The sequence below is a fragment of the Lepisosteus platostomus genome, chromosome 2 (assembly GCF_059453375.1).
Source record: "Lepisosteus platostomus isolate fLepPlt1 chromosome 2, fLepPlt1.hap1, whole genome shotgun sequence".
NCBI classification, from domain to species: Eukaryota; Metazoa; Chordata; class Actinopteri; order Semionotiformes; family Lepisosteidae; genus Lepisosteus; species Lepisosteus platostomus.
Genome location: NC_142612.1, coordinates 3,962,701 through 3,989,490, shown reverse-complemented (window position 1 = coordinate 3,989,490; position 26,790 = coordinate 3,962,701). Strand labels below are relative to the sequence as shown.

The 26,790-nt window shown below is 44.9% G+C and overlaps 1 protein-coding gene and 2 non-coding genes across 5 annotated transcripts in view; 2 read left to right on the top strand and 1 right to left on the bottom strand.

The window, feature by feature from the left end:
- Positions 1–23,304, bottom strand: part of atp7b (ATPase copper transporting beta) — a 29,858-nt gene extending 6,554 nt beyond the window's left edge. Inside the window, exons 1-16 of one of the 3 annotated variants that reach the window (XM_088646580.1) lie at positions 23,170–23,304; positions 15,483–16,680; positions 13,671–13,940; positions 12,758–12,921; positions 11,392–11,553; positions 10,207–10,283; positions 9,599–9,773; positions 8,902–9,135; positions 8,203–8,294; positions 6,824–6,951; positions 5,814–5,968; positions 4,305–4,439; positions 3,662–3,856; positions 2,972–3,157; positions 1,092–1,290; positions 529–675 (exon numbers count right to left, since the gene is read on the bottom strand). In XM_088646580.1, coding sequence (XP_088502706.1) covers positions 529–675; positions 1,092–1,290; positions 2,972–3,157; positions 3,662–3,856; positions 4,305–4,439; positions 5,814–5,968; positions 6,824–6,951; positions 8,203–8,294; positions 8,902–9,135; positions 9,599–9,773; positions 10,207–10,283; positions 11,392–11,553; positions 12,758–12,921; positions 13,671–13,940; positions 15,483–16,680; positions 23,170–23,220 — 3,568 coding nt within the window. In that variant the 5' untranslated portion in view covers positions 23,221–23,304. Of the gene's footprint in view, positions 1–528; positions 676–1,091; positions 1,291–2,971; positions 3,158–3,661; positions 3,857–4,304; positions 4,440–5,813; positions 5,969–6,823; positions 6,952–8,202; positions 8,295–8,901; positions 9,136–9,598; positions 9,774–10,206; positions 10,284–11,391; positions 11,554–12,757; positions 12,922–13,670; positions 13,941–15,482; positions 16,681–19,197; positions 20,761–23,169 lie in introns of those variants that run through there. The other 2 variants (XM_088646574.1, XM_088646579.1) reach the window with 2 other exon arrangements.
- On the top strand, positions 21,008–21,120 carry trnal-caa (transfer RNA leucine (anticodon CAA)). The gene is made up of 2 exons: positions 21,008–21,045; positions 21,075–21,120. It is a non-coding gene; the product is annotated as a tRNA-Leu (tRNA).
- A 1,402-nt stretch (positions 23,305–24,706) lies between the features above and the next one.
- On the top strand, positions 24,707–24,819 carry trnal-caa (transfer RNA leucine (anticodon CAA)). Its single transcript has 2 exons — positions 24,707–24,744; positions 24,774–24,819. It is a non-coding gene; the product is annotated as a tRNA-Leu (tRNA).
- Positions 24,820–26,790: the final 1,971 nt, after the last annotated feature.

The following is a 26,790-nucleotide window of genomic DNA, read 5'->3' as shown; positions in this document are numbered from 1 at the left end:
TAGCCTCCGCTGGCGAATCCTGCTTGCTGTGCGAAGCCATAAAAAACAACAACTTTGTGCCAAAACTGCAACTGAAGCTTCCCAAGAACCTGCACATCCTTCCAAAGCCGGGGACCAAAGCAGACATGAAACAGGGTCTGTGCTCTCCTATGTCTGGAAGAATACCTGTGCTTCTTTCATCCACGTTATACATTTCTCAGGCATTAGTGTACAATCAATATTTCTAACCTTCTGACATGGTGTCATCTCTTTTGTGCAGGGGGAACGTTAAAATGAGCCCCCAAAACGCATACGATGCAACAAATTTAGTACAGCTCTCAGCAGAAGACAGCGTGATGCGCCGTTAAAACAAAATCCCACTCTGAACAGGGTAAGATTTCTGATTTATAACTGATCATTTTTTTTTTCTTGGTCATTCACACAAGAACCTTGACTCAGATAAAGTGCGCTTCTCCTCGCAGCTGGTGTCCACTGTTTAGTGAAAAGCAGGGATCGGCTTCCTGGACAGAAAGCCTCCGGCCGGTATACCGTTAATGGCCACCAGAATGGCCGTCTGCCCTTTAACCTCATGGCTGCACATGGCGTCATCCACGTCTCTCCGGACAAGCAGCCCGTTGCGTCTCATCCACTCTCGATTCCCGATCAGCACAGAGTAGGTGGGACAGGGGGGCGGACCTGGAAAGACACCGTGAGCTGATCAGTGCACAGCGCCGCACGCCGCCAGAGAAGAGCACACAACAGCAAACGCTCCTGAGCTGTGAGCCCTGCTAAGTGGTTTGCTCTTTCAGGAATCTCCAGATATTGCAATTTGCCTCTCATCAGGAACAGATGCTGTTTTAGAGCTGCTAAATTTAAATTAAACAAAAGGCAACACAATTTATGGTGGGCGGTGGGCTATTTATTTGAATAGCCCACCGTCATTCACTGTGGCTCATTTGTGTTATTTTGATAAAGGCGCTTCCATAATCTTCTCTCTTTCTGAAGATAAACACCAGGATTGGTCCCAACACCTCAGGTCATGACTCCAGTGTTGTGTGGCAGGGTGTGGCAGGAGAAGAGCGAAGATGCGGAGCAGAGGGAACTCCACAGACCTGCAGTGTCAGTGTCGATGACCAGGAGGCTCTCGTCAGTGGGGGCTCCTTCACTGTGGGTAAGCTGGGTGTTCTTGGTGTTCTTGTTCCCCTGGTGTGTCTGCAGGAGGGCCTCAATGTTGGTGACTTTGCAGCTGATCCCACATCCTGGTACGGCCTGGAAATCTGTGCAATATCCCAGCGCGTCCGTCTCCAGCTCCTGAAACAAGGCCGAACAGAGGCTGTTCATTCTGGGAGCCCTTCCTCTCCGTCTCAGGGGACGAGGACAGATTGTCACAGTCATGCCACAGGGCAGTGGTTCGCAAGCCTGCTCCTGGAAAGCCAAGTTATCATCTGGTTTTCATCCAAGCTGAGCTCTGAATAACATCAATGGAAGAATTACTTTCTTGACTGGCTGAATTTAATGCAACTAAATTAAACTAAATGCAACAGGTCTAAGAATAAAAATTAATAATTCCTTACACCTTCTCTGGACACTCCATTCAAAAATACACCGGGGTTACACCCCTACTCTTTTCGAGAAACTCATCTGGATTTTTAAAGACCACAGAGAGTCAGGACCTTCAGTCTCGGTGCCTTTTTTCAGTATAGTGTCACCGTCGATATACTGGGGCATTAGGACCCACACAGACTGCAGGGTGAGAGCCCCCTACTGGTCCCACTAACACCTCTTCCAGCAACAACCTTAGCTTTCCCAGTCTGTACTCATTGACTATATGAAGCTCCCTACAACTCCTGCAGGGTGAGAGACCACTGTCACAGGGTGAGTGCTCTCCTATGTTGGGAGGAATTCCTGTGCATCTTTAATGAAATATTTAAATATGAAATATTTCTCATGCATTACTGCACAATCGATATATCTATAACTTTCTCTCTGACACAGCTCAGATGAGATTATTATTAAGGCTTTCTTTTGACAGATGTTGATGCAAACGATGCCGCTGTAGAACTATAATGACTACGTGCATCGCCACCTTGAACATATTATTTCTTAGCGGCATGCAGAGGCATGTGGGCTTTCAAGCAATGCCTTCTGGGAGAGGCTGGTACTACTTTATTACAATGTTTTGCATTAAGATTATAGGCAATCTAAAACAATAACTTTTAAAGCTGCCTCACGAGTCTCATAAATTCAAGTTTATACTATTATATACTAATTCTCAGTGTTCCATGTCAGTGGATCTGGTTCCTCTAAGGCAGGCAATGAAAGGCACCAGTGCTTCATTTTACTGACTACTGAAAACAATCGCTCACAAACATTCCTGAAGTAAATACAACAACTAGCAAGAAAAAGAATTCAACAGCTCTTCCTGAGTACTTGGAAACTACCTATGCAAGACTGTTCCTGCTCTCCAGCTTGTCACAAAACACTTCCCTCTTTCACCTTTTAAAGCCTTTTGTGTATACGCTTTAACCAACTTAACCTTAACACATTTTACCTTGAGACAAAATCTCTTGCTTTGCTTGAACAGCCGAACATTTCCATTATTCATTTCAGAGTGAACGACTAATGATCAGAGCCTCCAGATGAGAAATATTATTTTTCTTAAATGCATGATAGTTTTCGACTGCGACCTCTCATTATGCACCCAGGTGACTGTGGTCTGTTGTGCTTTTGTTACCAGTGTTATTCCACATCTCCAGGGAGATCTGGGACACCCTGAGGACACCTTCACCAGTTTCTTAATGAAGGGTCAAGAGACTAATCCTTCTGTTTACCTGTACTGCAGAGAGAGTGAGGGATGTCTAATAAGGCAGCTAGGAGATGAGTGTATGTATATCCCTCATGCAAGGGCTGTTTGAATTTGCAGGTGCTGATGGTGGAGGCCTGTACCAGTCCTGGGGGGTCCTTCAGTGACCGAAGGCGGCTGTGCACTTGCCTCTTTGCAGTACTTGGCGACGGCGACGCCCAGCGGGTGCTCACTGCTGGCCTCCGCTGTGCCCACCACTGCCAACACCTTCCTGAGGGGCAGCAGCCGCCCGCTGTCCGGTAGGATCAACACACGCATCACCCGTGGCACGCCGTTCGTGATTGTGCCCGTCTTATCAAACATCACCGCCTTGATCTGAACAGGCAGGGAGAGGGGCACAGAGCAGAGACTCAGGACCCTTGAGATATCCAAGATTACAGACTCCTCACCGGTCTGCCTCTGTACTGCTGCAAGACCTCCGGAGAGCATGGTTTTAAATTATAACACGAACATTATATTTCATTCCTGTAGCATATTAGATATTTATTGTAAATGATATTTATACTATATATTAGATGTGTATTGTATGTTTATAACATGAACACGTAGTGCTTATTTTCCACCCTGGGCAAAGTGCCCCCTCCAAAGCAACTCTAAAGAGTTAGAGCAGCACTTTGAAGTTTTTTTCTTTTTCCCCTATAAAAGAGGAAGTTTCCAGTCGTGGGGCCACTACAGCCGTTGGCTCGATTGTCCGACGGCTCACACAGAAACGCAAGAGGCAGGACAAGACAGCGCTTTGCGCTTGCTCTGAAGCCGCCGCCTCCACGGTGTGTCGTGGGGGGAGGAGGAGGAGGAGCAGGAGGCGGGCGCAGACTCTACCTTGTGGGCCATCTCCAGGGGCTCCCCTCCTTTGATGAGGATGCCGTTCTGCGCCCCCACCCCGGTGCCCACCATGACGGCGGTGGGGGTGGCCAGGCCCAGGGAGCAGGGGCAGGCGATGGCCAGGACCGTGATGGAGGCCTGGAAGGCGAAGCGCACCACGACATCGACGCGGGGGGTGTCCCTGTCGTAGCCCTGCCGACAGCAACGCCCGGCGTCAGCCCAGCGCCCATCACTGGGCTCCCGGAGCAGCCGGGATAAATCACAACACGGCTGTCGCTCAGCTCCGCAGAAAGCAAAGCGGTAAGCAGATGCATGTTAACTTCCTCACTGCAACTCTCTGTTTCACCTTAAATCAAATTTCCTACATATTTAGGGTTAAAAAAGCTGTTATAATTTGCATTTCAAATTCATGAAGTAGCTGAAGAGACATTAGGCATTTCCACAACAGACACAGACACACATTTTTAACAGAGAGGTTAGAGAAGAGTTTATGGAGATAACAAAAAGATGCACCAAGTCTTCTAAGATTGTGACATTTCTTTTTACACTGATTTAGTTGCTCATGAACAAAACAGCCTCATGAACCTAATCTTTCCCATTGTACTAGGTTTTAAAATGTAATAAACTGTGTGATACTTACGGGAAAAAAATCAGCTACTATACTGAAGTTCACGAAACCAATGATGAGCCAGACCACTAACGTCAGAACAGAGATGATGACAATGAAAGGCACAAAATACCCGCTCAACTTGTCTGCAAACTGCTGTATAGGTGCCTGTTGAAAACAAAAAGTCACACTTCTGTTAAAGGAATTGATTCAACTGTTATGACTATACCTTTTCAAGTTTCAGGGGTAGATAAACCAAAACATTTCTGCCTTCAATCAGGATTATGGCTGTAGTCCTCATGGCTTAATTTAGGTATTGTGAAACAAGATTTACGCTCACTTCAAAGGTCTTAAATTAGCAGGATGGAGGATTCAACCTAAGTACACAATTGTACTATGTCTTCCAACTGCAGCCTGCCCCAAAATTTAGTGAAGGTGTAATACGAAACAACACTCAAACTTTGTTTATACTACTATTCCAAATGCGGTTTTAATATTATCAGGATGGTAGCGTTAGGTTAAATAGGATTAAATTATGGGGAAGTTTAACCCTAACCATAGCTTCGGTTCTTAAAAAAACAATCTACCTGCATGGTTTTTGATGTATTAATGTTATAATTAAGAAAAGTTTGAACAATTTCTATCACTTTCAGAGTTAGTTTTGGAAATGATGACAAAAGAGCACAGAAAATAAGTTTAGAAATAGTGGCTGATTAAGGTTAGGATGAGTAAATCATAAAACTTTCACTTCGGTCAGGGATATGGTTGTTTTACTCATGGCTTACCCAAGTGTGGTATAAGATTTCATCTTAGGTTCATCTTAAATGTTTTATAGCTATTAATCTATAAAAGCACTCTAACCAACATGAGCCTTCCAGATGAGTAAACTCGATTAATTCTTCTTGACGGCTCATGAAACGACCAGCTTCCCCACGTGTGTTGGGAAGCTGCTCCATGCATTCTAAAAATGTTCTTAAAAATTCGGAGAAATGAATTTATAGTTGTAATTAGAACCTATGAGTGCTCTCTAGTGCTTTAGGGAGGTATATTACTGTTTTCTAAATGCTGCTTGCTAAACATAAAATACATTATGTGTGACTTTTATATCGCTATACTAAATTATACATTTCTGTAACATCTTTAATAGTATTAACCTGTAAAAGCTTTACAATCATTCCTGCAAACACACTAATGTTCTTAGAAACTAATTCTGGTTTTGGTTTCACTGACACCATGAATACAGAGGACCATTAAGCAGGTAGATTTTGTTGCTAATTACCTAGAACCTCTCGTTTTGTGGTAATATTTATGAGGGTGGGGCTCATTAACGCTGCTTTTCCCATCTAAATCAATAAGTGGAACGAATGTTCACTAAAGGCCTTCGGAATGCCACGAAAATTTTTAAAACATAATTAGCCAGTTTTTCAAAAACCTTAATGTGCAATGATTTTTCTTCTTGTCCACACAGGCCTTTAACCATTTGACATGAACCACGTTAGCAGGGAAGGCGTTCGGACGGCTTTCTGTTGGTATCTACAGTACCTTGGATGTCTGGGCTTCCTCCACTAGTTTCACGATCTGGGATAAGGTGGTGTCGGCCCCGACGTGCGTGGCCTGGACAAGCAGAGAGCCGTGGGCGTTGATGGAGCCAGCAATCACCGTGCTGCCTGGCTTCTTGGTGACGGGCATAGGCTCCCCTGTGGGGAAACACACACACTGCAGCCCCGCTTCCTCACTAGACAACAAGGCCATAAAGACATCTTCATTTTAAAAAAAACAACCCCATTTGATTAAAAGCTGCCTCCCTGCGCTTGCAGCTTGAGACCCTGGTGTTATCTCACACAAAGGTCAAGGCATCCAATCAGAAGGAACGAGCTGAAGCAGGAGCAGGAGAGAGAGGGGGTTCACTGCCTACCCTCACCCGCCTCAAGCTTGTATTGAAAGGGAAGTGAAGAGAACGACACCCAGTTCCCCCAGGGAACGCAGAACCCCACTTCCAGCAGGTACCCTCAGTTGCTAGCTGTGCCGAAATTCACTTGTGTTTTCGATCGTCATCCCCCGGCAGAAAGAACGATTAAAAAATAAACCTGAAATCTCTTCCAATTGACCCGGGTTAAAAAATTCAAGCAGTTGCAGACTCTTTGGAAAAAAAGAACAGCTGAATTCCCCTGAGGCCAAGCGCAGGTTCTTGATTGTGAAGCAGGCTGAAGCAGGGTCTGGGTGCCACACCAAGTTATCGTAAGCACAGCTTTCTGCTGCGATATTAGCCAGATGGGCGGTGGGTAACACTGTATTCAGTGCAGTTCAGTTTGTTTGTCATCTGCACACATGCAATGAAATGCTTATTTCCATGAATGCGCTGCCACAAAGACATTTAAAGATTCACCAAAACATAAACACAGACCAGCAGCAGCAGCAACAAGATCAACAACACACAACGTAAAAAAGAGTCAGACCAGCAGCGTGAGAAGAGAAGACAAACGTCAGCGAGAGCAGTGATGCCGATGTAGTATTGCTATCTGTGCTTCATACCCAAGGACCAGCAACACTACCTGTGATCAGAGACTCGTCGGCCATCGAGCTGCCTTCGAGGACTTTCCCGTCCACAGGAAACCTCCCTCCAGGGACCACCTTCACCACGTCTCCTCTCTGCACCAGCTCCACCGGCACCTGCTCCTCGCTGTAACACACGCCACAAGGCTCGCTCAGTGCTGTCGGCTCATCCCCCCGCACAGCCCCGGGGAACCCCAGCAAGAGTGCCCCACTCCCGGGGCTGATGCTGGTCCTCCAGCCTCTCACCTACTGCACATGTCAACACCAGCCGAGAGGCCAGGCCCAAAGCATCAGATGACATCGTCCATCATCAGGTAAACCTTAGCAAAAGCACGCGCAGATGTAACTGAGCGGACTTGGAGTTTTGAGGCCTGCACCACACAGGAAGGGGCTAGAACTATAATGTCTATAGCAGACATGCAAGTTCATGCCCAGGGCTGTTTCTCTGATGTAGCAGGAGAGGCCAAGTAGAGTTTTTTTCAGCAACTTCACCTGGAGCTGGGTGCAGGCTGGCACAGAATTTAAGTGCGATGTTAGAACAATATTAGATATGTTGGAAATATGAAAAGCAAGAAAAGATTCTACATATTTAGGAAAACTGTCCATTTTTAATTTAATTCTACCAATGGGAATGGGTTAAACTACAGCATCCCTGTTCCTCTTTTCCCTAGTGGTGATTTGTCCTTGAGAGCAGAGTCGAGTTCATTACTCTTTCTGTCAGCTGTTGACTCTCAGGTTACACAACGGTGACGCAGGAAATTGTGGGATCTGTTCAGGTTTCAAATGCATCGTAATTGTTATTTTTGCAACTCACGTATCTTCTGCAATGTATTTCTGGATCTTAATTAGATTATACTGTGGGAAGTAGTGAATTCTGATTCATGAAAACAGTTTTGAAGTGCAAGCATCAGAGAGATGCCACAAGTGAGACAAGTGTAATTAATGAGTGTAATTAACACAGATTGAACAGCTCTTTTTTTGTTTAGTGCACAGCTTGCTGGTTGGACAGTCTAATGCAGTAGGTGCTGTTCCTTGAATCGAACGTTATGAGGAAGAAACAGCTGAAGGAATGAAACTCCTGCAGACACATTCCAACACATTCAGCAATGAGAGACAAATCTGAAGTCACCCGCAGGGCAGGCACTCCAAATGACACTCCAAATGTGTGCTGAGACTGCAAGTTTAGATTCTTCCTATGACATTCCTCTTATAATAAAGCCCCTTACTTTGATCCAAAAAGTATTTTTCTGTTAATTTTTTTTATTTCTGCATGGCGGACGTCTTTAAGGAAACATTCGCAAGCCATCAGTTAATGGCATTGTTTCCTGCTCTTTAATGTCCAGTAGAAGAAGTGTCTGACAGTAAGAAGGCCCATTACCTGAGCACAGAGTTGTCTGGGCCCATAGTTACTACTGTGGCGTCTGTGGCCTGCAGGGACATCAGCTTAGCCAGTGCTTCAGACGTTTTACTCTTTGGAACAGAAAAACAAAATGAAAAAACTCCTACAATTAAAGGCAGAGTAAAGTCCAGTACTACCTGGAGCTTAGCCCACACCAACTTAACACCCTACTACAGAGTAAATACAGTATTTCTTCAAAGGCTAATTCACAATAACAACAATACTAATTAGGGAAAGAAGAGCCCTGCTTTTACATCAATTTGGTTTTATTCTGAGATTTCTTTTTGTGTGCTTGAGGACTGAATTTCAACACATCCTGGTGAATCTGCTTAACCCCTCACCACAAGAAAACACAACTGGGAAGTGAAATAAAAAAAGGAATATAAAACTCTAAAATTAGATCAGAGTGTGACAACAAAGCCATTACACTCTTTTGGTAGCACACTGCTGAATTAGGCCACATGGACAGGCTAGGAAATGATGGATAGGGATATTCCACTGGAAAAGTGTACTACTTGCTACTTGCTATAATTGTTTATACATTATATTTTATATACATATGATATACAAATAATATCATAATATATCATTATAAATACAACAGCTTATGCATATAATCTGCCGAGCGTGTTGCTCCATGATTATGAAAAGCTTGGTCAGTGTATTGAACGTGGTTACCTTTGCTACATGCTCCAGCCAGCGGCCCAGGGCAATAAAAACAAACAGCATAGGAGGAGTGTCGAAGAATGTGACCGGACTTTGATCCGATTTCTCCACCATGGCCACTATCAGAACCACACAGGAGTAAACATACGAGACAGAGGTCGCCAGCACTATGAGCACATCCATGTTGGCAGCCTTATGCTTCAGGGATTTATAGGCCTGGATGTAGAAGTACCGGCCTCCAAAAACCTGAAGAACAAACAGACGGGTGTGAAAACTGTACAGGCGCAGGCCGGCCTTCACCTGCAGCCCCCGGGGAGCACAGAGCGGGAGAACCACACTGTCACAGCTGAGGAACTCGCTCTCCGGGCTAATTGGTATTTCTGTGGGAGTCTGGACTATCTGAAGAGAGCTATCTGAGCTATCTGAAGTCAGAAGAACACGGAGATCCAGCACCTTGGTCGTCAGAGGTGACAGGAGCTGTGGGGCAGCGGCTCTCTGGCAGGGGAAAGTGCGCCGCGTTGCGCGATCAAGGGCCCAGCAGAAGACAGACTCCACTGCAGATCGCACGCGGACCGGCCAGGTGGGGCCACGGCATCCTCGCGTGGGAAGAGCTGCAGGTCTGCTCCCCGTACCACGCCAGAGGCTTGGCAAATAACTCCTGCAGTAAAACCTGTGCTTTCCTGGAAACACGTCTTTCTAAGGCGCTTACCTGGACGGGGGTGCAGAGGACAAAAAAGGCCAGGTTGAGGATGGAGAGTCCCGGCACGATATTCTGCTCCTTGGGCATGGAACTGCTGTGCTTGCTGTCCATGACAATCATGTAGATCATGAGCCCCATGACAGGGATACCGAACACCAGACTGAACAGGAACGAGTTTTTCCACCTGAGAGACACAGCACACGGGCAGGGGATGACTCAAGAGAAACAAGACCATTGCACTGAAAACACAGAAGCCATGCCACTGCCGTTCTTTTAAAACTTCATTCCAGTAAATGAGTTGACCTCCGCTTTCTGGAGATCATCCATATCTCAAAACACCACCACGTGGGACTTTTTTGTCTGCTGTGGAGAGCACCCCTTTTGCAAGACTTAATCGTTTCCTAAATTGCGTGAAAGGTAACAGGAGCTAAAAGTGGTTAGACTAGATGGAGAGACCATAGCTGCTGGCGCAGAGTGGTCATCAAGAATACAGAGCTAGTCCCAGTAACACAGCCTCCTGTTTTCTGTCATCTGTAAACAGTATATGGCTTTAAAATAGAAATGTATTAAATCAAAGACAAAGAAAAGGAAAGTGCAGCAAAGACCACACCACTTACTGTTTTATCTCTTCTTGGTGATCCAGGTTACTGCCCACACCTTCATTTTTCATAATGGATGCACCAAAACCCAACCCCTTCCATGAAGAAAAAGTAATAATGAGACAACATACCCGGACTTTACAACACTGAAGAAAATATTTCTAATGTGCAAGTTTTCTGGTGTGTTTTAAGGCAAGTTCCATCCATCCATCCACTTGGTAACCCATTCTTCCAATTCAGGGTTGCAGGACACATCAGAGTCCAACCCAGCAAGCAATGGGCACAGGGCAGGGCACACCCTGGACAGGACGCCAGTCCAACACAGGGCAGGCCCACAGACACAAACTCACTCACACCTGGGCCAAATATCCTAGAAACCTACCAGTATGTCTTTGGACTGTGGGAGGCAACCAGAGCACCCAGAGAAAACCCATGATATCACTAGAGGAGCATGCAAACTCCACACAGATAGCAGCCTAGGTCGGAAATTGAACCACCATGCTGCACTTTGATGCCAGTTAAACACTATAATTCAAAACAAATAATGTGAAATACAGCAAATGTAGCACCAGCTTAATCCACTGTAACAGAGCCGTGGGGCCTAGAGTATTAGTCTTAGGTTAGAGCACAAGAAGAAACACTCCAGAGACTGAAGAAAATACTTTGCTTTCTTTGTGAGGTTGTTCAAGAAATCGGCTTCACCTATAGGCGAGCCAATTCCTCCGATTTCTCTCTATAAAAAGGTACGACAGACGACAAAAGGTATCTACTCGCTCTCGGGCATAGACAGGTCAGTTCTCTTTTTATGAGACAACAAAAAAGCATGGCGGTGCGAGATGGAGAAAGGACTTTAAGCCAACTAGGTGACGCGACCGTGAAATTATGACCGACTGCTGCCGTGTCAGACAGGATCTGCCGGCTACCATGGGAATTGACAGCTGGGAAAGCAGAACCAGGGTGAGGGACCAAACCAAGGAGGGAAAGAGTAAGCATCAGGGCTGGTCTGAGCTCAGCTGATTAACGACTTTCCCAGGAGTAGATCATTTCTGTGCCACCCTGGACTAACACTCCAGATTACTCCACTCCATTACAGCCACAGTCCCAACAATAAGGTGCAATCTCCTTCAATGTCGTTTGGAATTCCTTCAAAGACATAGCTGCATGCCGTATGTAACAAGGTGAGCAATGAACTTTATACCGTACCTCTATAATCCGGATGAGGTCCCGAGCTCCCAAGATCTCAGGGTCAAACTTAATGTGAGCTCTACTGGTGGCCAGAGCGACTGAAGCTTCCACAACTCCCCTGGTTCCCATCAGCTTGGCCTCGATGTTGTGCACACAGGACGCACACGTCATTCCAGTGACCTGGGGGCGGCAACGAGAATATCCGTGGAGGATATTAGACAGAAACTGCCTTGTGCTTATTGATCACGTTATCGGGGGAACCACCACTCTTTGAGGAAAGAATATCCGATGTGAAGAATGGTTAGAACTGTTAAGGAGACATGTCAAGCATATTTACAACAGCAGCAGCCTGGGTTAATGAATGGCAAGCTCCATCACCCTGCAGCCCACTGATGCTCAGCAGGTGTGAGCCTGTCCAGTAGCTGGAGGATAGACCTCCTGGGAAAGCTAAGGTTGCTGCTGGAAGAGGTGTTAGTGAGACCTGTAGGGGATGCTCAGGCTGCTGTCTATGTGGGTCCTAATGTCCTAGTATGGTGATGGGGAGGCTATTCTGTTACTAATGCAGCAAGATTTCTCTGGCTTCTGTTAATAGTTATTCCCAACACAAATGTAGGAAAATAAAACTGAAAACTTACTGTTCACAAACTAAATTTCATTGGTACTGATAAATAGTATGTAGTTTTGCTATGTACTTATTGTCTGGGATGGAATCAACCCCATCATTTCGTCACCTCTCAACTGCTAAACGTGGTCACATCCTTAAGAAAGTAGTTTCTCTGGAAGTGAACTCACGCCTTGCATCTGCGCTAAGCTTCTTCTCCAATTAAATCACACACATGTATCGCACTTGGAGAAGGACCTGGAGACTTTTATTTCCATGATACTTTTCCCAGCAATGGTGTTTAGACGTGAGTGCACTGAAGCTGTTTCAGAAAGCGGCAGACCAGTGGGATCTGATGGAGGAATGTTGCCACAAGAAGCCCTTGAGCACAGGAGGGTGTCTCAGTGCAAATGTAAAAGATAAAACCTCCTGTTGAAGACAACGGAGATGCCTGCTCTCACTGCGAGCTGAAATTCAAGAAACTGTGTGCCTGACATAAACATAAAGGTTTTCTTTGAGGTACTCGAAATAATGTTTTCTAAATCTGAGGATATATTTGTATGCTAACTAGATGGAAGACCTGAACATTATCTGTCCTTTTTCCTCAATGGTGTAAATCATGGCTCTGACCCACGAAAGACAGAAAGCTGGCCTGGAACAGGGTATTTAAATTCTTTACTTATGTAGCGGTCTTCCACATGGTGTTGAAGGACCTTGCAGTACCCTGGGGCTTTTTACTGGCTAGTGACCTCTGGCCTGGGTAAAAGATCAGGCTCTACTCACCACAAGGTCCAGCTTTCCGTCTGTGATGGCGTTGTCCTCAATCAGAGTGGCGCCAAAGCCAAGGCCGATAATGAGCTGTGTTATCTGTAAAGCATCCAGAAGCTCCGGATTATACTTCACCTCAGCCTTTCCCGCCATGAGGGCCACCAGCACAGACACTATACCTGGAAGACACAAGGAGCCCGTCAGGAATATGCTTGAGTTCTGAGAGATCAACCTCTGGAAAGAGCATCTTCCAGAAACATATATAGCGCTGCCAGATTGAGAAGGTGTATTATGGGCACAGTGTCTCATGCATTGTTGAGCTATTGTGACATCCTAAAACATTTTTAGCTGACGCTTTTGCAGATATTGGTCGAGGGTGTCACACGCGTGCGTGTGTCAAGTGAGAGGTCAAGATCATGGCAGAGTTCTGATTCCTGCATTTTCCTTCCATGTTCGCAATGTGCAAACAGGGCAAGAGCAATATTCAACCGTTTTAATTCATCCTTACAGGCGACTTAAACTGACCTTCAATAGAGTTACATAGAGAAAACCACTTTAAAAAATGGAAACCCAGCCACAGGTGTCCTCGCGCAACGGGTTTCAGGTTTTGTTCAGATTTTCCAGGAAGAGAATAAGATCATCCAAGGTCATTTGGTAATGTTTACCTCTTTACTTCACCACTTATTACTAGTGCACATAACCAAATCAGCAGTTTTTAAAAAACTGTCGTACAAAGAATGAAGAGGCCCTGCTCAGAAGAATCTTACTTGGCCTCACTTCCCTCTACAACTTCGATGAAAACACTTGAGTGGTATTTTCTGTCACCGCTCGGTCCTCTAAACTCTGTTTCGAGCAGCGTGCTGGTAGTTACGAGGCTAACAGATGGCTCAGGCGTGGCTCCTCCCCTGGCTGTCGGCGTGCTGCCCACCCCTGTGTTTCTGCAGGCTCCTCTCGATGTTGGCCACGCAGGAGGTGCAGGTCATGCCCGTCACGTGGATGAAGCACTTCTGGGTTCTCCCGTCCTCTGAGCCCTGGGGTGCTGCCTCTCCCGTGTGCGGGACGACGGCGTGCTCTGGGCGGCGGGGGGACCGGGACTGGAAGGACGGGGGTGATGGGCCGAGGGGGGGGGGCCCGGGCTGGGATTCTGAGATCTGACCGTTGGACCACAGGGCTTCCGGAACAGCTGCTCCAGTGGACCCTGCATGAAAAACAAGAGGTGTCAGAATGACGGAATTACCAGCACTTAGAGACCCGTTTTCAGGCAATAAAACCAGTGACAGCCCTCTTTCACAGAACTGCTACAATAAATACACCTGACAGTGTTTCACACAGGACTATTGCTCTGCATGAGACTGGGCCTTTCACACTTATGTAAAACACAAATGTAAAAAAACCACATCAGATAAAGACTTTAATTTCTAATTATGAAATTAGATGGTCAGCAAATATAAAATGACAATTTTACTTTGGTATTTTGTAACACGCGAAAAAAAAGGAAATGATACCTGCTATTTGTATTCGAGCAGGTAACTGAAAATGACTTTTAGCCCAGAAATTGAAATACATAAAAAGGTATTACAGTGCAGAGGTTATATCCACACTGAGAAGTAGAAGGAAAAAAAGAAAAAACACAACATTTTGGCTGTGAAGCCTTGTGCAGGTACATGACCTACGTGTTTTATCGTCATTCTTTACTTTCCAGCTGGGAACTAACCTCTGTTGCGCATTTGCAGGTCACTCACTGACGTATGCATATGATCTCCTCATACATACATAAAGTTCAGGTTTAACCTGAAGAGCTTGTGTACAGAGAGGAAACACATTCTGTTCATAATGTCCTTCGACTTTGAGGCTAGCAGTTATAGATATTCTGGGCTCTAGTGCTCCAATGTACATTGAGAGCTACAGAGTAATCATAAAATACTTGGTAGTAAAAATAGAATAGCTCTGTCTGATGTAACCATGGGGACCTGGATTAGCTGGAGAGCCTATAGCAAATGCAGTGCAGTTACTTCCAGCCAACTCCTACAGCTTTTCCATATTAAATTAAATGGACTTTTTTTTTTAAAGATTATATAAAGAGTCTTATTTTTCCACTTGACAAATAACTGAAAGGACGAATCACGGATTTCTGAAGTACACTTAGGCTCTTTTTCACGCTATACTTGTTGCACATTCAACGGTAAGTGTAATGAGTGGGCAGACAGGGAATTAATGAAAAGGCAATTTAAGAGGAATTCTGTGCAACACCAATGAATATCCCCATGAAGCAGCCTCTTAGCCATGAAAGAGGCCAATGAATTGTAGAAATACACTGATGCTATAAGTGTAATCCTTCCATATTTCTCAGAGTTCCTAACACACTTTTTTTGTATAAACAACATTGTCACACCGGAGCGCTAATAAACGAGCTGGATCCTATGCGAAGTGGGTGTCTAAGATGGCAAATAAGTCTGTGAGGCGTAGTCCGAAAGAGCTGAATCCCAGGGTCGAAAGGAGAAGTCAAAATCCGTGAGACCATTCAGGTAAAGCTCGTGGTGAGAGAAAGCAAGCAAGCAGCGAACTGACTAGCCTTTGAGTCAAAATACCCAGCGAGGAAGTGTGGGGACAAGGAGTTTAAATAGTGAAGAAAGGGACGTGATTGGATAATGAGGTAATGAGTGCAATTAATGCGGTCAGGTGTGGTGCCTGGTCATAACAAACATGGGGTGAAAAGGGTAGACAGAGTCTTTAGCAGTACCTGCTATGGAGGCCTCAAAGCCCATGTCTTCTACGGCAGCCCTCAGCTCCTCTGGGTTGGTGAGTTTCGGGTCATAGTGGATGGTGCCCCTCTCGTCAGGCAGAGACACCTTTATGGCATGCACACCTGCCCTCTGGGAAACCACGCCTTCTATGGACTGCACACAGGACTTGCAGGTCATGCCCCCAATGTTAATCACAACCGGCGAAGACTGGTTCTCCCCAGGGCTCAGCCCGGGCTGCTGGCCGAAGCCAGGGTCGGTGGCCCACAGCGGGGCAGCCGCAGGCAGGCCGCTCACGTCGCTGGGCAGGGACACTTCGAAATTCCCCGGCGGGAGGCTTTCTATCCGCCGCTTCACAGATTCCAGGGTGATTAAGGAGGGATTATATTGCAGCGCGGCACTTCTGCGTCCCAGGTTAACGGCGATGCTCCGCACCCCTGCCACCTCGGAGAGGTGCCCGGTGATGTTCTTCACACAGGACTCGCAGCGCATCCCCTGCACGCCCAGGACCGCGCTGCGCCACTCTCCCGCCGCGTCCTGGCCAGCGCCCCGCTCCGCCGGCGGCCCTTCCTGGGCCCTGCCCCCCGCCCGCAGCCGGGCCGCCCCGGGGGGCTGGGGCTCGGTCCCGATGGCCGCCTCGAAGCCCATCTCCTCGATGCAGTTCCTCAGGTCCTCGGGCTGGACGAGGTGCGGCAGGTGGGCGACGACGGCTTCCTGCCGGCTCAGGGACACCCTGATCTGCAGCACGCCCCGCAGTTTCCCCACCTTCCCCTCGATGGCGCTCGCGCAAGACCGGCAGGTCATCCCCCTCACCCGCAGCCTCACCGAGGACCCGCCGAGGGGGGCGGGGGCGCCGGCGCCGCACTCGCCCGCCACCACGCTGGCCCCGAAGCCCATGTCCTCAATCCGCCGGCACACCTCCTGCGCGGTGAGGGCCGAGGCACTGTACTCCACCTGGGCGTGAGCCTGGGCCAGAGACACCTTTACTCCCACCACGCCCCTCACATCGGACAGCTCGCCCTCAATGGACTGGACACAGGACTGGCAGCTCATGCCCTCGATCGCAATGGTGGCCTGGCTGGGGTCGCCCAGCGGAGGGTGGACCGCGCCCGGGCTGTCCGCTTCATACCCCTGGTTCTCGAAGACGTTCCCATGTAGCGGCCACATGGCATAGGGAGAGGCATTCTTCCGAGATAGCTAAGGAGCAAAAACAAGACAGAGTAATACACAGAACTGGGCAGCATCCATGGAGTTGGGGTGACCATTTCTCTGGAGCATCTACAGTACAGTACATCCAGCAGACTGACAGCCAAATCCATTTCCATCTCGGTTGGTGAACCAAACTTAAATAAAATATTTCATGTACTCAATGCACTTAGTTACTGTAAAAACGAATGACTCAGTGGTCGTAATGACGTAGTTTATATCGTCACATCAAATCATACGGCATGTTCAAGAGAAATACTTATTCAATGAATGGAATAAATAGAAAATTCATTCCAAGGAAACTTCGCAGGGTTAGTGGTTTAAGCAAAAGATCATCAGCACCATTCCTTTGGAACAGAGTATACCTGCAGCATCCTTCTTTTAACCTTAACCTTTTCACATAAAAACATTTTTTGTACCAGCGCCAATGACAGTTGCTTAATTTACTAGACAATATACTATCATTTAAATCTTTATCCTGTTCACCCTTGTAAATAAATACTTTCTGTTTCAGTGAAGACAATTTGAACTCAAATACATGATACGATTAGTGGAGTGCTGCAAGGATCTGTACTAGGACCACTGCTTTTCTTAATTTTTAATAATGATCGAGGTTCTGATATAGTTAGGAATCTATTCAGGTTTACAGCTTATATCAAATTCGGAGGATTAGTGAATACTGTGGAAATGGCAAATGAAATTAAGACTGGGCAAACAGCTGATAAAAAAAAATATACCAAAATCACAAAGGTGTTGACAAAGTCAAGTCGGTGTCCACCTTCAGAATGAACAGTGAAGCGTGAACCAGAGTACACCAGTGGAAACTACACGGAAAAACGTTTAAAACTGAGAACATGCAGCAATTTCTTTTTACCCCAAGGGCTGTTGGAGTATGGAACAAGCTACCCGCAGTGTTATTTAAGCCAATATCTGGCCTCGTTCAAGAAATGGCAGGAGGAGATTCTTCTATCAATAAGCTACTAACGTCCTCATGGCCCAAATGAACCAAACGTCCTCATTTGTAACCTTTCTTAGCCCATTTGAGTCCCCGTTAAGCTGTTGGAACAGGACAAAAAGCTTGACTTCTCCAGCTGCAAACCTAGATGGAGAGAATGGTATTGAATGAACACAAGCACAGTGTGGAACAGGGTTGATCAAACTGTTGTTAAACTGTTAGAGGCTCTTCTAAGGTACAGGAAAGGAGCCTGATCGTCTCCCAGCACTGTGATGCTACTTAAAGTCAAACTCATCTGTTTGCCCTGACTCCTGACTCATGAATGAAGCCGTCACTTGCAATCGGCCTCTTACCAAAACATGGATCTCTCTTTGTAAACACTTTGGTAACCCTGCTGTACGTTTTCTTGGTTCTGAGAAAATAAAGTTCAAAGGTACCCCTCTAAAAATTGCCACACATTTTAGGACACTAAGTTTCAAAAGAAGCAGTCGGACAAAAAGTCAATGTTTGTGTGTGCCTGGTAAACTCTTTGCACACTGTGAATAAAAGATAAGTTCTGCACTCAGGAGGACTTTTGAGAAATCACCTTCAGAGCTAAAACTCATTTGGAAGTGTTCATGCAAACTGAGGCATTTTGTTGTTATAATCAAGAGGTAATTTATTATATAAAATTAAACTGCAATAATTTCAGAAGGGATCATATCAATCTTGCAGCCTACTGTATGTAAAGTCCTCCGTTTGCCCGCTTATTTTGTGAGGCTTTAGATAGGGAGAAAAAATGTATTATTTATATATTTTATATTTACTGTCTTATTCTGGATTTATTTAACAAACAGAAAACAAAACCAATTCACAGTTTTGATCCCAGCGTTTCAAACAAAGAAATACTGTACATGGGGCATCTTTCAGGCCTCTTGAAACTCCTCTGCACGAAGGCAGATGATGCGGTTCAATCAGCTATATCCGATCCAAACCAATTCCCCTCCACAAGAACCAATGCTTACAAAGCTTGTGAGGAAGCCATACAGGACACCTCGCTCATGCCTATAAATCCTAAATGACTAATCAAAGGTTAATTTGGTGAAACTGACAGTCTTGTGCACTGATTGTCTCACACTTTCTCTCAGTACCATACTAACAACTTTGCCTGTGTTTACTGAGCTTATTAAAAACCGCAAACCCACATACTGTAAGAAACACAGATCTCCTCTCACACCTGTTCTGAGCTGATTCCTTTCTAAATACGCCCAATGTACATGATTTGCAAACAATTTCTAAAGAAGACACAGGCTAGCCAATCGATGAAATCCTAACCTTCTAACCTGAACTGCTTAGACTGCCTTTTTTTTTTTTGCAACAGGTAATCATATACATAATCCAGTATATACAGGAGTAAATATATAGTAATGATAAACCTCACCATTCTGACAAATCTACTGAGTTTACCAGCAATGAAACAAAACCTTTAAAAATATAAGCTCAATTCTGCTGTACAGAACTTGGGCGCTGCGTTGAATATTTTCCCCCCGTGTTACCATGATTGTTGCACTGACCTGGTCTTTGTCACTTTCTTTTCCTGAACAACTCGCCTCCAGTTGCGGACGGAGGTCCCTTCGCTCGCCCGGCTCAGAGCCCGGGCTGCCCGCTGCAGCGGCGCAGCGCGGCCGGCCGGAGGGACAGGCGCCTGGCGTCGCCTCCTCGGCAGCCCGTCCCGGAGCCGGGTTCCTGAACCCCGCGGGGCTGGGCTTCTGAACGTATGTGGATAAGCGAATCACGCTGGGTGAAGACTCTTTCATCTTGTTGTTGTTTGAAAAAAAGCTGTAAATTGAATGTTACGGCCCCTGCGGTACAGCGCCTATAGGCTGTCACCTGGGCTCCGGGCGGGCGTGAGCGTGTGTGCTCGCTTATCTGGCTCAGCGCTGCCTTTTGAACTGTTGCAGACCGCACTTCACGGCTCTGCCGAGCGCACGGCGCTCTCAGCTCCCGATCACTCCCAATCGGTGGAGGTCGACGGTACTGCTCATCGTGGCACGGGTTTTTTTTTTCTTCCTGTTCTGCACTCGTAACCTCTGTCAAATCCGTGTCGTTCCTACCAGCCGGGCTCTCACGACGGGCGAGCTCCGCGGCTCAGTCTGGGCGGAGAAGCCGTGTGCGGACGCCCGGCTACGGAAAGGGGTTTCTGAACGTTGCGCGACTGAGTGCCGCAGGAAAACCCGTCTTAGTCTGCAGCCTTGTTGCTACAAACACGAGAACTAGCTCGAGTCTTGCTGTATTCATAGCAACAACAACAAAAAAAACAACCTTACTAGAAAACCTGACTTTAAAAAAGCTGCTCATGTTTCTTGGGACGAAGCGCTACGTATACATTCAGATCCTAACATACTGTATATCGCTCTGTTCAATCCCCCCCAAAAAACATTTTGGGCCATTCTGTTTTACACTGTACTCATCCTTGTCCTTGTCATTGTATTTCCATTGCAAGGCTGAACTATGCCTTCCCGTGCTGTTTTAAACTACTCTTAAATAAAAAAAAATGACCCAATTGTAACCCCCCCCCCAAAAAACAAAAACAAAACAAAAAATAAAACAAAACCTACGTGGGAAAAATACAAACGTGTTGTCAGTGTCTTTGCCCTTTCTGCAGAATTCCCCTTTACAAGCGACACGACCAAATCTACACGAACTGCAAGTTTCGAGCTCTGGTTTGGTCTTTTCTTCCCGTTGAATACACACATATCCGATCCAAACCATTTCCCCTCCACAAGAACCAATGCTTACAAAGCTTGTGAGGAAGCCATACAGGACATCTCATGCCTATAAACCCTAAATGACGAATCAAAGGTTAATTTGGTGAAATTGACAGTCTTGCGCACTGATTGATTCTCTCAGTACCATACTAACAACTTTGCCTGTGTTTACTGAGCTTATTAAAACCGCAAACCCACATACTGTAAGAAACACAGATCTCCTCTCACACCTGTTCTGAGCTGATTCCTTTCTAAATACGCCCAATGTACATGATTTGCAAACAATTTCTAAAGAAGACACAGGCTAGCCAATCGATGAAATCCTAACCTTCTAACCTGAACTGCTTAGACTGCCTTTTTTTTTTTTGCAACAGGTAATCATATACATAAGCCAGTATATACAGTATATACGGCACTCAGTCGCGCAACGTTCAGAAACCCCTTTCCGTAGCCGGGCGTCTGCACACGGCTTCTCCGCCCAGACTGAGCCGCGGAGCTCGCTCACAAACGAAAAAAAAATGGACAAACCAGCGGCAGAGGTTTCTGCTTTCATGCTGGAAACAGCTGGAACTGCGGCACAAACCAAGAGCCTTTTCGGAGCCGCTCTCTCTCAGCTGTCAGGATGGCCGAGTGGTCTAAGGCGCCAGACTCAAGGTTTCGATGCCTTCCGTGAGCGATGGGTGTTCTGGTCTCCGAATGGAGGCGTGGGTTCGAATCCCACTTCTGACAAGAGTTTTACTTTTTTTCCCCTCCCCAGCCATTCACATTTTTGTTCTCCCTCAATCCTGTACTCAGAAATTGCAAAACCCTGAGATTTTACCAAATAAATCGACGTCGCGTGTAAAAGGCGCGGGACTGAATACATTTTATACCATACGATTTTGCCAGGTATTCAAAGGGTTTAATCTAGATGGGTAATTTTGAATTTGTTGGGAAAAAAAACAACCCGATTGCGTTACGTGTGTTGTAATAACGAATATAATGTGATATGATAATTTAAATATATATATATTCGGTATTCCTCTTTAGATCGAAGATCGTTCTTCCGTGTTTGCAGCAGTGAGTCCAACAGGAGGCGCCAGAACAAGGATTTCAGGTTGAAAAAACATTAATGAAATTCGTGTAGGCTAGTGAACTGCAGTGATAGTAACAGTCGTTGACCTTTAGCGCAGAGCAGTGAACAGCGCTGAATGATTGTCCTAAACGTAGCTGTCCCACTTCTCCAAGCGTGACTCAATTTAAATGCAACGCACTACCTCAAGGAAAGCAAGTTTTTTCATTACTCTAAATCTGAAGAGGCAGAAGAGATATGATGTAGGACGAAAAGCAGAAGTTATCGGGAATTGTTTAAAAAATCGGTATCTGTCAATCTATGTTAGTAAAGTTTTTTTTTTATATAAGACAAAGTTGGTCTGCGTCCTTCTTCAGAAAATAAACCGTATTCCTGACTTGGTTTTGTCCCCAACAAATTATCCGAAGAGACAGATTCAGCTTATTCATCAATGTTCACCTAAAACATTGTCAACTTGCGTTCTGGCCTACTTCACTCGCAACCTCGACTTCTGAATTCAACACTTTCAAAACCAAACAAAGATCTTTTTGGTAGATGCAGGCAGCGCCTTCTCGCTTTACCATTGCGTGTAAATGTGAAGTCGAAAAACGTGTAAAAAAACGTAAAAATGCTCGTCAAGAGCACCGCAACCGCAACACTTAAGTCAGTGTAGGACAGTGTCATAAAATGACATGCTCTAACCGAAGAAAAAAAAGTGCTGCTTTCGCACTGATGAGTTGTATCATATCGTATGTAAAATACATGCCCCGGTGTTTCTGTCGACATTGCCTCCCATCGCAGATTACAATAGGAAAGTTGAAAATCACAGTTGGCACATGACACAACTACACCCAGGTTTTATCATGCAAACTGCAGAATACTGCAAAAATATTTTCTTCGTATAATAGTTCTCCAATGAGTACTTCGCTGTAGCCAAAAATATATCCACCACATTGTAAAATGCTGGTATTTCCATCCTTTTGCGTACTGTCAAAACATATGTGAAAACAAGACAAATTGTGCCCAAAAGGATAGCGTTTTGCATGAAGCAAAAAACAATAACAACAGTTTTATTTCTGCACTCAAATAAGTGCAGAATAAAGTGTTATATATTTGTGTAAACAACTTTTTGTCAACATTTAAGTTAATAAACCCTGATGCTCGCTTCCTCTACCACGATAATTATTCACAGCACACAGCCTCTGTCTTCGGAATCAATTTTCCAGAACACAATTCTCTGCTTAAAAGTGAAATGTCACGGGAAATAACATTAAAGTGTCTCATTTTATACAAACAGAACAAAGAAACAAAACACTGTATTGGTAGTAGCTATATTTTTCATTCCACATCGAGGTATTATTGATTAAATCTGTCAAAGATCTCTGCATCTCCGGAAAATGCTTTCCTTACGGAAAAAAAAAACTAATTGTGTTCATCATGTAGGGCTAATGTAGTGTGCTGCCTCTAATTAGTAGCAAAACGTAATCCTGCTGTAAATGACATCTTTATGAAGCGCATTTCCAAAACACGATGGAGTGCATGCATTTGAGTAGGCCTATAGCGTTTTCCAAATAACACATGAAATATTTTCAAACATATTTTCCTTTTGGTCGAAATGTTTATTCAGAGACCGTCATGCAGTTTAATTACAAGTTCATTTTGCCTGTCACACACATAAACCACCCAGGCATCTAAATCTCTCTACTAATATAGTTAAAAGAGCTTACCATGTATATTTGGTGTTTTACCCGCAATGTTCTTTCGAAGGCGCCGTACATGGTGACTGGAAGGGATTTTAATTTGAGAAATCAGCGAAAGCCGATCGTGACTTGCCTCGCTACATTCCGTCTGCGAGTAGCTCATAGGGCCTCGAAAAGTAACTAGCGCTGGCCACATGACTGTCACAGACATCTCATTGCTTTCCAAATACATTATCTACTTAAATTACAAAGAATGAAAGTAACTGCAGGAATGCTGTTACATGAATCGGGACAATGATTTGTCCGTTCAACAATTCACGAAAAGTTCAACAACAACAACAAAAAAAACCCACTGTGAGACCTCTTGTTACAGCAGACGGGCCATTAGCTGGTGACTCGTCAGGGCGCGATTTTTATCCAAGAATTGTGGAAAACCATGCACGAGTGTGGCAATGGAAAACGAGGCACATCTTTATCACATTAGAGGGACTTTCTGCCGGTACAACCGCAGAACAATACATCTCATCGCACTTAAGTGGGCTATTTAATGTCGATAAAGCGTTATAAACAGTTGTTAAAATGATCGTGGTGAATAACGAAAATAAAAACTGCTATTTATAAAATATCCTTCCACACTCGAGGACGAGGAGATTATGTCAAAATGTAACCTGATGAAAAAACGAAGCAACGCTCAATCAAAGCCACTTGTGTTTCCTTGGCTGTGTCGCTTTTCTTCCAAGAATCGCAATCAAGAAAACAATGCACCATATTATAGAAGCTGCCTTTGGCGTTAACATGACACCTTTTGTGTGTTAAGATGTTTTCTTTTTGCGAAATATAAGACCCATTGCGGGCCGCGTTCCGTCATTCGGGGTGCCGGAGCTTTGTCCGAGTTCAGCTGTATGAATGCGCAGGCTTTCAGAAGCGGAGAAAACTCGCTCCTCCACTCTTTATTGTTACGGGCACTAACCGAAGTGTGTGGAAGAGGCTCCTTGCTAAAATAATTTAAAAAATAAAATAAAATGAGCCAGAATCAAATCAAATCAAATCAAAGTTTATTTATCCAATGCACAACATTACAGCGTGCAGCAGTAGTTGCTGGCAATGACGTCTTTTCTGCGAGCTCACAAAAATCACAAGAATCACAAAAATCACAAAAACAAAATTAAGATTACAAAAATTAAGGTTTTATTAGATGTAATAGAAATTGAATAAAACTCTGTTAGCTGTTATGTGGCCATGGTGTATGCAATATATAGTAGTGCAGATATTCTGAATACAGTGAAAACTGCGTGTCCATGTAGCTATTACAGGTGATTTGCTACTGAGAAACAGTTATTTGTTTCTGTCATGAAATACACTCCTAGACACAGCTCCCTACTTCAAAACTCTCAGCTGTAAACAATTCGCCCGCTCCACTCCATACTGCAATGTAAACAACAGCTGCAATGTTGATAGCATCCTTTTGCTTTTCAATCCCTTTTCGGTATTTTGTAAAAATGGCCGAAGCAAATAGAACATATGGACGGTTGTGAGGTATTTGTGCGCTCGACCATCTGTAATTGTCAGGATGGCCGAGTGGTCTAAGGCGCCAGACTCAAGGTTTCGATACCTTCCGTGAGCGATGGGTGTTCTGGTCTCCGAATGGAGGCGTGGGTTCGAATCCCGCTTCTGACAAGAGTTTTGTTAGGTCATGCAGTTCAAAACTGCTGTTTTATTGTAAGACTTCAAGTTCAGTTTAACACATTACGACCACGGTTGCAGTGGTATGCACCATTTTAATCGCCAGAATAAAAACCTACCTAAACACAATTGGTATTTCTAAGGACAGCATGCATGTAATTCTCCTGTCTTGCTGGGATGCCCGGGCCTGACAGCTCCTGATATGACTCGCGGTGAATGTTGTGTTTCGGAATCCCCAAAAGTATTAAGAAATTAAACTCAATGGATTTCATGGGATCAACAGTGAAAGTTTGAAACATTGAGACCGTACAGAAAACAAATGCAAATAAACCTAAGTGCAGTACATTTGAAGACCTACAGATGGCAGAATGAGATTCGCGGACCAGGTAGCTACTAGCAAAAAGAAAACCAAATCAAGTTCAGTGGTCTCATTTCTAAACCTTTAAAACGTTTATTATCACAATTTCTATGGTTTCCAAAGAGGAAATGTAAGCAATACCTTTACCTACAACGTGTGTTACAAATGAGGCGGCCCTTCGCCCCATCACGGTCTTTGCTTCCTAAGAATTAACTGACTCGAGGTTTTCGAAGAGAACCGGCTTCCGAGACCTAGCAATCTTTGTGCAAAAAAAAAAGATTATCAATCTAACCAATATTTTAAAAGACCAAACAAGAAGAACCGATACTTTCACGCTGCGGTACACCGAAGGATACAATCCAGGTATTTTAGAAGAACTTCAAAGTGTGTGCACTGGAGCCCTCGATAGCGACACTGGCTGGTCGTAATCAATAATTCACCGTGGGTGGGTAAAGTGCTTAGAGAATGGACAGTATTAAACAAGTATTGTTTCCAGTTCAATACTGGTATTATTCTCATCACCCAAAGGCAGAGTTATAATAAAAAACTTTATTTTATAATAATATAATAATAATAATAATTATAGCACCTTTAAAGCACTTTATTCCAGTCCTGTTTCTCTTCTCTCTGTCCCATTGTCCTCAATATAATACATTAATCCTTGAGAACCGGCATTGTACCAACGGTCCTCAAAACTGCTGCTATTACCCCAGTGCCAAAGAAGCCTAACATGGCTCTCGACAATCTTAACAGCTTTCGCCCCATCTCCAACTTACCCTTTCTCTCTAAAATTCTAGAACGTGCTGTCACACTTCAGTTACATAACCACCTCATGACAAACAACCTTTTCGAACCCCTCCAATCTGCCTTCCGTCAACTTCACAGCACAGAAACCGCCCTAGTCAAAGTCACCAACGATCTCCTAATAGCTTCTGATTCTGGTTCTCTTTCCATACTCATCCTTCTTGATCTCAGTGCTGCCTTTGACACTGTTGACCATAACATCTTGCTTTCTCGTCTCGAGACTGTGTTTGGAGTCTCTGACACTGCCCTCAAATGGTTTAAGTCTTACCTCACTGATCGCTGTCACTTTGTCTCTCTCAATGGGTACAGGTCTGAAATTGGTCTTGTCAAGTCTGGTGTCCCCCAGGGCTCAATACTGGGCCCCTTGCTCTTCAGCATTTATATGTTCCCACTTGGTCAGCTTTTAAGATCACATGGCCTCAGCTTTCATTTTTACGCTGACGATACTCAAATATACATCCATACCAAACCCGACACTGATGTGGCTGTCTCTATTCTATCTAATTGCATCTCTGACATAAAAATTTGGATGACTCAAAACTTCCTTCATCTTAACTGTGACAAGACTGAAGTCATGCTTATTGGTACCCCCCATCAACTTCGTAAAGCCAGTCCTGTAACCCTGTCTGTAGATGGCTCTGTACTTGAGCTTCAATCAAAATTGAAAAACCTTGGGGTTATATTCGATTCTGGCTTAACATTCGACCCACATGTACAGCATACTGTCAAAACATCTTTTTTTCACCTTGGAAATATCGCAAGACTACGCCCTATGAAGGAGTTTAGAGAAGGTGACTCTCTGA